Here is a 9,239-nt window from a genome sequence, read left to right on the forward strand (position 1 = left end):
TTTATGAAGGACTTTATTGTCTAGACACAGGCAGCAAGAGCTCTACTCTGAGGATTTAAATCAGGGCAACACCAGAGGAAGAGGAGGAAATTGTTCTAATTTGGGAATCGGTATAACTTACTGTATAAAAACAAGTGAAATGTTAAAATAGCTGTTAAAGCAAACATGTTATGAGTTGTAATGGAGGTGGCAGTGAGTAGACTGCTGAATCTTTTGCATCCCGGTTGGTATCAAGTTTACAACAGTGACAGTTAAAACTGACCTTTAGATTACTCCAGGGCTTGAAGGTAGAAGGAAGTGTGATTACAGCACCTCAGAACAGATCAACGGGTATTGGCTTTATTTTCCATAAGTGGGACAAACGTAGGTTTAACTGACTTTTACTGCTGGCTCTAATTACAAACACATAGCAGGAATGAAGCAAGACATCTGGAATCAATTAGTATGAAATCTATAAAAGCCACTAATGATCATCTATGTAAATGTGTTGAAATAGAGTCTGATCAACAAACATTCATGCTCACACTCACTCTTGTGGTCAATTGTTAGGTCACCGATTCACCTATCATTAATGTTTTTAGACGGTGGCAGAGGGACGAAAAACCTTCTGCTTTTGTGAACTCTGGGTCATTATCAAAGTTTACTGGAGCACCACAGAGAACTTGTCCATCATTGAAGTTATTTAATAGACCTATACATTTCATGCTATGAAGTCTAAATGTCTGCATCTGTGTGAGAATATATTTAAGATCACAATAACAAAAAAAAACGTTTTAAATCACCCTTGTGAAAAGGTGGATGAACAAGTTTGCATTGCAATTGTCAAGGGTTTGGTGGGTTTATTTTATGGTGTCCTCTCCTATTGATGAATTATATCACATTTACTTTCTGCCTCTCCCATAATTTTTCATATTCGAAAGCTGTGACCACAACAGCAGACACATGGCAGCAACTTCTGCAGATGCACAGCTTTGTTTCAGTGTAGTTAGATTGTATTTTCACAGTTGTTGTTTTCTTAAATTCTAGTGAATTCTCCTTCACATGTTTTCTTGACCATTATTTTCTTTTGTATTTCCTTTATTTTTATTTTTGTTCAACCACAGCCAACATCTCCGTGACCCGTGCTGCTCCCTGAGCAGCTCTCCACAAGTTAAATCGTGGGCGTGGAAACAGGTGTGCTAGATCAGATCACCAGCTGCAACGAATTCCAATCAAGACCCTCAGAAATGCTTAAACGTTCCACTTTAACTCTTTCAGAAGATACACACTTTCAGTGAGCTATGCCTTGGGCCAAATCATCTATCTATTTTTGCTTTTCAGTATTTTATTCTTGCTGGTCAACCCTTTTCCTGACTCTTCCTGAGTTGAGTCTTTCTTAAGTGCAGTCAGTTCCAGCTATTTGCTCCCCCAAGAAACCCTGTAGACATCTAGCTGAATAACTCAAGTCCGTTCCCTGTTTTCTCCATTGCTCTCTTTCCCTTTAACAAACCCTCTATTTAACAAGGCTAATTTCTTCCTCACTCTAGCCCCAGCTCTACAGAATATGCAATCACAATAACCTACTTTTGTCTTCCACTTGCCCTCTATGTCTACTTTGGTTTCAAGTTACGATTGTAGCATAATTTTTATTTGAGACATCAACAGCCAGGTGAAAGCACCAAAAACAATAACCTTTTGAAATCAAAGATAACCTTAACCTTGAATGCTACAATGTGTTAAATCAACCATGTAAATGCCAAAACAGACATGCTGCATTGCACTTTTGCCAATTAGCACGAAAGTACAGTTAAACCTGAAGGAATTAAGTATTTTTGTGGTTATTTAGACAAAAACTAATAATAATTTTGATAGAAATTATGACCAGATGACAGGATCATCATGAGATGGATGAGTGATAACATTTATAAAATTTCAAGACCAATCCTTCTAAAGATTGTCAAGGATATTTACTTAAAAGAACAAATGCCACTCTTATAGTTGTGTTACTTAGATGATCACAACCAATAGGGTTTACCCTCTGTGAATAATGCATACAAACTGTGGCAAACTACGTAGTAGTGCAGTGGATATTAAATTAGATAAATGAAAATTTCCATTTGCTGTTGCCTCTAAATGAAAAAACAGTAACCCTATGGGTAACATATGTACCAGCTGCAGATATTTTTCCATTAGAACAAGGATAACCAAAGTCAAGAATTATTATCTGGGCTCTATAGATAAATTCATAAATACTAATAATAATAATAAAAAAAAAACATCCAGTAATATTTCATTTCAATTTGAATTATCACATTTTGAGATGACTTTTTACGACTTCCAGAGTTTTATGAGCACGAGTAAATCTTAAGAAAACTTTCCCTCATAATTAAAAGCAGACTACTCTGGCCCAATGTCCAGAGTGTGCCTGGTGATTTTGGTACGTCTAATCCAGTTAAGAGACTTTCATAAGAACACAAGCTTGTGTTGAGCTTCAGTTTAACCTGCTAACAAAAGTGGAGACACAAAGTGGTGGAGAAGAAAAGGTTAAGCAATGGTTTAAGAACCTTACATTTGACCACAACTGGAAGCAACAAGTACACGTTCTATCCAAACTGTCAGGGAATCTTGACTGAAAAGTAGGTCTTTCTGAGATTCCTATTATAGGCTGTTATCTAAGCTGTGGTATTAGGAAAACCCCAGCAGCCCCTGCATCCATCCAAGACCAGGGGTTTTGGTTTGACTGCACAAGCTTTCCTGAAATATGGATGTCTTAAAATGGCAACTGCAAGGATCCAATTTCTCGAGATAAAAAAAAGTGACATGCGGGGGAAACAACATGACAACAACAAAGCAGAGAGCAGATTGTTTTTTAACAGCCTGTTATTTATTTAAAATGAATATTTTGTTTATTGTTATAACCTCACATTACATCATGTGGTCTACTCTTGTCATGCTACTCCATCTGACACAAAAGCAAATGATTGTGGACATTTTGAGTTGATATAATACATCAAGTTTCTGTAATCTAATCTCCAGGAAGATAATGTTTTATACGTTGCAACTAGGAGCGTTATTACAGAATCCAGAAAAGCCACTGTTGTCAGGTTAATTATTAAAATATTTACTGACATTAATGAGGTATTAATTACAAATCATTATTTTCAAGTGTGTTTGGAAAAAAAAAGTAAGGCACCCATTTATAGGCTTCAGTAATTTTCCTGGGTACCAGGAATTAATTATATATGCATGCTTAAAAAGTGACATCATACAAATATGTTGGAAACATAGTTTATTCAGCTGTGTTTGGCTTTCTCACAGTGAATCAAAGAACAGTTACCATGTAAAAACATCACAAATTAAAAATGACCCAAACTAAATATGATAATCTAATATCATGGATAAACAATTCAATCAACATGACAATGGAGCCAAGTTGATGTAATGCTGGCATGAAGCATTTATCACTCATGGAAAACAGCGTTACAACGAAAGCACCTTAACTGCAAAAGCTGTACATTATTATCAAAAAATGGAAGCACTGGGTGCATGCAAGGGACTGTGTACAAATCAGTAATGTGGATGACAACTCGGAATTAATATTGAAACAAACTTACTCACAATGCTTCAAACGAGTTATCTCAAGGTGTAACTGAGCGGATTAAGTAATTTCAATCACAACAGTGATATCTGAAACTTCCTGCTTTAAAAAAACTGGAAAGATATTTTCACTGATTTCATCATGTGCTTTTTATCTTATTCAAAATTTTAGTCAGCGAGTCATCACGAGAGACACCAATGAATTCAAAATTGTCAGGCATGAGTTCACAACATAAAATATCTGTTCTGTTGTCATACATTTTGCTCAGGTTACACACTGAAATCTGTTTCCGTTTCCTGCTGGACCTTTGCACAGCTTAGGTTAATAACTGTCATGAAGCATGCTATACACTGGGACATACAAGACAAACAACAAAATGACTCTACTATACTGGAGAGCTCAAGCTATTGTTAACACCATTGTGCATGTATTCGGTAAATTCTAATGCAAGTTTGGAATGTTTAAAGTGTTTGGTTTTTAATTTTCATTCTTTTTGATATAAGCATGTACATTTTTATGAACAGAACTTTCTATTTACTTTTTGTATAACCTTTTTCTCTTTTCCTTTTTCATCTCCTTGCTTCTTCAACAAAAACAATATTCAGTCAGACTTTCAAATATAAGGAACAAGTATTTGGAGTGCTCATTTGAATGTGTCAATTTTATATTGTGATGAATACATTTCAGAGAAATCCAGAAGGCTTTGGGCTGAGCTGTGTTATGGCAGTAGAAAGCAGAGTTACGGATCTGATGGAAGTCCTTTATTCAAACATGACATCCACAGCTTGACGCAGGCAGTTGGAAGACTCAGGAGGCATGCTGCTGTGTGTGATGTTGTTGGCATCCAGACGCAGATGCTTCAGACGTGAGTAGTTGAGGGGTCCAATGAACTTGCAGAAACTTGCTAGGTCAAACTCTGCAGATTATCAAAAAGAGGTTGCTCATTACAAGAGTTAGTAGACAACATTATACTGCAAAATGTGAATAACTATCAGTTCCAATATGTTGGGAACATTTCAAATCATTACAGAGCAATGTATTTACATGTTGCATTCCCGAGTCCTGACATGTTAAACATTCTTGGGGAGTGACATTACTGCTCTGATAAATGGAGGCAGTTAAACCAGCGTGCCAGTAGGCTGAGCGACATCTTTGGACCAAAGTGGAAAGTGTGTTTTTTTTTCATCTGACAAACGTCTAATCAGCTTTAATTATGTCCCCCTATCCCCCTCCTCCTGATCCAGCAATGAGAGGTAGGAATAATAAGAAAATAGCACAACAGTATGGAGGTTTGTATCCTTAAGGCCTTGTAGAGCTCATTATTGTATATTTGAAAAGCCACGCCCACTTTTCAGGATTGCAATCAAATTTCAGTAAAGTAAAACCTAATTTCTAGACATTGCCCATACAGATTTTTTTTTTATAATATTATTTATTCTATCGTAGCCATTAAGGGAGCCTGCAATTATTACTTTGAGCTCTTAAAGGCCCACCTCCCTAAAAACCCAAGTTCCTCTGATTGGCTGGCTTGGTGGAAGCCAAGTTGCTTGTGAGCATTGCCTCATCCTGTTGCTGGTGAGGTTCTGACAGCAAAGTGTTGAACAACTTCTTGAATCCATCTCGACATGATATTGATCCTTATTAGAGCAGCACTAACATCAACAACCACAAATATGACAGCAGAACGTCGCTATTGGTAAATTACTTGCTAATTGTGTAAAATAGTCAGTTCGTCTGTTAATTGCAAACTTAAATCATTGTTATTTTTTTGTCTGTACCCTCCATTTTTTGAGAATATGGGACATTAACATCTGGATATCAACTATGTGTAAGAATTGGAAAAGTTGAACTCTATTTGTCCTCATTTTGTATGAAAATTTGATGCAACATATTGAAATTTATAAAAAGCACTCCCTTTTAAAGGGCACTTTTTCAAGAAAGGAAAAAATGCCACTCACTGTTGATCTCATTGGCCTGTAGGTAAAGTTGCTCTAGCTGCTCATTGATTTCGGGGATAGACTGAAGCTTGTTGAAAGAGAGGTCCAGCTCCAAAAGTGACGTCACATTGAACACTCCAGCAGGGATCCCGGAGTCCACCAGCTTGTTGTGAGAGACCCTCAGGTACCGAAGTGCAGGCAGTTTGTTCAGGTATCCTGTACTGATGCTGTCTATCTCATTGTAGTCAGCATAGAGGATTTCCAGTGAACTCGGGACTCCGGCTGGCAGCTTCTTCAGCTTGTTGTGACTTACGTCCAGGGACAGCAATTTCTTTGGTCCTTTGAAAGCTCCTGCGACAGAATCGGATGTTAATTCATTGTGCTGAAGGTTGATAGAGGTCAAATTCTCCTTGTCATTCAAGAGTCCAGAGGGAAACTTGGACAACTTGTTGTGCATCATCTTCAGCTCTTCAAGGACCTTTGAGGGAGGAACAATTGGCTCTGTAAGGTTGTTAGAGCTGAAGTGTAGCTTCTCCAGTCCTGTTAGTTTGTCAATTGTGCCTTTTTCTATCTTGCCATTTGTGATGTGGTTTTTGTCAAGTATCAGCCAGCGCAGGGTATCAGTAACATTATCAAACACTCCTGCCTTGATCTCTTCAATCAAGTTGTTCTGCAGGTACAGGTACTTGATCCCTGTTGGAACTACAGGAACAAATTTAAGCTTGCGGCTATCACAATACATGGCGCTAGGGAAAGTGATCGGGCAATCGCACTCTTGATTACAGTTTGGCCCTGATGGTCCCAGCATGGAAACAGGCCGGTAGTCATAGTCATCATACTGGCACAAGGCCAGGGTGACCAGTGTAGCCAAGAGGGGTACACGGAGAGGAATCATGGCTTCTGTGGAGCAGGGAGGGTGAGAGAAAGAAGGCAGGGAATAAGACAAAATAAGATGACCAGAACAACTAAATTTAAACTCATAACCTTTAACAGAAAAAGCAACTTCACTATCATTGAAACCACTGTTATAGTTGGAGGTCTAATGACAATGGGCATTTTGACAATGCTAGATCAGGTTCAGATAGATGCAATTCAAGTATTAATTGATTAAAATGGGCAAATAAAAGAAAAATAATCAAAGGTGCAAACTGATGGTTGAAAAAGTTGTTAAGGTTGCCCGCCAACACATCCACACTTGAGTGTATTGTATAATCAGTCAAGAGTTCATGTCAATCAAGTGGAGACGAATGAGTCCAATATTTAGTAATCAGACTTGAACCATATCATTACAGCTGCAGTATTAACCAAACTGCTTTACAGATCTTTAAATACCAAAGAAGCATTAACATAGATGTTCCTATAGTATAGTAAATATATGCATCCTGCTTGGGTTTCATCTTTTTTCGGTTAATGAATCGATCTATAAAAAGACTGCAACCTGAACTATTGTTAGATCAGTATAATGACTGTACAAAATCAAACCTGCAGCAGTCCCAGACTGATTAATTCCAGATCTATGAAATATGCGAGGAGACACTGGATCCAAGACTGACAGAATTTTTTCCAAAGTCATAAAACGGCACTGTAGATCTGTATAAACCTGTGAGGTCTAGGCAAAACTACCAAAAATACAAATCCTTATACTTCTAGTACTTATTTTTCTTTAATGCACATGTACTTTTGCCTTCTCTACTGCAGCACCAGCCCATGCCCTAAATCCTAGTGGTTCCACCCAGACAACATAACAAAAGATGAGTAATCAAACAGGAAATCTCTAAACCATGCAAGCTTACCTGTGCTTCTCTCTCTTCGTGTGCGAGGGGTGGAGGGTCAGGAGGTAAGAACAGTGTGGTGTTCAAAAAGTGGAAGTCTCTGGAGAAAAACAGAAGGAAAGAGGGGGAGGAGAGACCGGGGTTGATGGAGAGACAGAAGGGGAAAGGGGAGGGGAGGAGAGAAGGGGGTAGGATGGAAGGCTTAACAAACAGGAGTCGGGGCGTCATCAGTACAAATGTCTGGGGAAACATTGTCCAAAAACTGCTGTCAGCTAACCAAGAGCAGGTGTGACAAAGAATGGGGAATATTTCACCACATTATCTCTTGTGGCTACTTGTGATCCTGACATGCACTTTATTTGCATTCTGGTTAATGCCCATTAAACACTCCAGCAGGGATCTCAAAGTCCACCAGCCTGTTTTGATCCTGATCCTCAGGTACTGCAGTGCCGCCGCCTCTGCCTGCCCCCAAAAAATCGTCTGCTAAATCATCTGAGAGTGTTTGGAAACAAAACCTGAGCTTGAAGTTGTGTAGCATGCGCTTGGAAAAAATCTGAGAGGTTATGTGGAAAAAATGTGAAAACAATCTTTGGCAGCCATTTAACCCAGACGCCGGTTTTGAGGAAGAATAAATTAACTTTACCTCAAAAATTGCAAATCGGCCTTTGGAAAATCTGACAAAAAAAGGCTATAAAAACAGCAAGAGCAAACTTGCATAACACTTGACGCAAACATTTCTTCTCCTCCTGTTTTTGACCGGAAAAAAACATCCAACTGATCCCATATGTCTGTGTTGTGACTCGTGCTTTTCATTGCTTTACCTTTATATTTTTTTTCTTTTCATACTTAAAAGTGCTGCAATCTTTCTTTTTATGATCCAGAATTACTTAATACATATTTCATATACATATCTGTTTATTGCAGGTGAAGAAGAGGAACAGGGGAGAAAAGGGCCACATGTTTGTCCCATTTGTTGGTGGATGTCCATCACAATTTAAATGCATACTGGAACTGGCACCTGGATTGGATTGGTCGCCGTGTGGTCTGGTACTCTACTTGCATACCATTCTCAGACATACTTCTTATCATGTAGAAAACTTTCATACTTCAAACTCTCAACCAGTGCATATAACTTCTGATTTTGCACATGAAAAAAATCTCAATACAGATTATTTAAAATTTTTATTTAAAAGCATTGTTGTCATTTAATTCAAGATGAGCTGATATTTTTAATGAAATTGTAAATCTTGTAATCTTGTAATCTGTATATCTATAGATGTATCTATTTCTATAAATATATATATATGCAATTCATTTTAAACATAGACAGTTAAATATTCTATGAAATCAAAATCTTGCTGAAACTGTTGCAAAATCTGATAAGAAGTTCACAGTAACCTTCAAATATGAATATATTTTAATACATGGGGAAGGGAATGAGGCACACCATGGATGGTCAAGACAAGCCGGGCATTCCCCATGTCTCACATTCTGTTTAGGCCATAAAAAAGAAGAAAATGTTCCCTTAATGTTGACAATTTTCCTTTCCATCTGGGTATTGTGGTTTAAAACTGTGAATATGAAAATAAATGGTTTGTCATTTGAGTAAATGCAGCATCTCAAAGCCTCCATAATGACAAGGTAAACAAGCTTTGATGTTTTTGTATAGCGAGACAAATTTTTGTTTATCTTTTTTCCAAATATCTCATGCAATTCAAATTGGACCCTCTCATTTGGTCTTTGTATTTTATTTTGATCTCTGTGGGCATTCTTTTCTCTGAGTCGTTTCTCTAACTTGTTTACTTTCTTTACAGAAGTAAACTTCAGGGTGCAAATATGATTATGTCTTATTTACACATATTTAGGAAAATAAAATATTATGGTCTAGTTTAATGGTCCACTGACTTGTTTCATTGGAGGAAAAAAGTCTAGCCAATTATGACAAAGCATTTG

General features: G+C 37.6%; 1 protein-coding gene across 1 annotated transcript; it reads right to left on the minus strand.

Annotated features, from left to right (window-relative positions):
• Positions 1–2,857: 2,857 nt before the first annotated feature.
• On the minus strand, positions 2,858–7,410 carry lum (lumican). The gene is made up of 3 exons (XM_075471686.1): positions 7,308–7,410; positions 5,536–6,414; positions 2,858–4,493 (listed from the first exon to the last, which is right to left on the minus strand). The coding sequence occupies exons 2-3, from the start codon at positions 6,407–6,409 to the stop codon at positions 4,339–4,341; spliced, it is 1,029 nt and encodes a 342-aa protein (XP_075327801.1). The 5' UTR covers positions 6,410–6,414; positions 7,308–7,410; the 3' UTR covers positions 2,858–4,338.
• Between the last annotated feature and the right edge of the window lie 1,829 nt (positions 7,411–9,239).

This window comes from Odontesthes bonariensis, chromosome 8 (assembly GCF_027942865.1).
Source record: "Odontesthes bonariensis isolate fOdoBon6 chromosome 8, fOdoBon6.hap1, whole genome shotgun sequence".
In the NCBI taxonomy this organism is placed as follows: domain Eukaryota; kingdom Metazoa; phylum Chordata; class Actinopteri; order Atheriniformes; family Atherinopsidae; genus Odontesthes; species Odontesthes bonariensis.

Bases quoted from the DNA above. Each gene is read 5' to 3' on its own strand.
- lum (XM_075471686.1), bottom strand. From the start codon at position 6,409: ATGATTCCTCTCCGTGTACCCCTCTTGGCTACACTGGTCACCCTGGCC. The intron at 4,494-5,535 runs GTGAGTGGCATT...GATAATCTGCAG, and splicing joins ACAGGCCAATGAGATCAACA to AGTTTGACCTAGCAAGTTTC.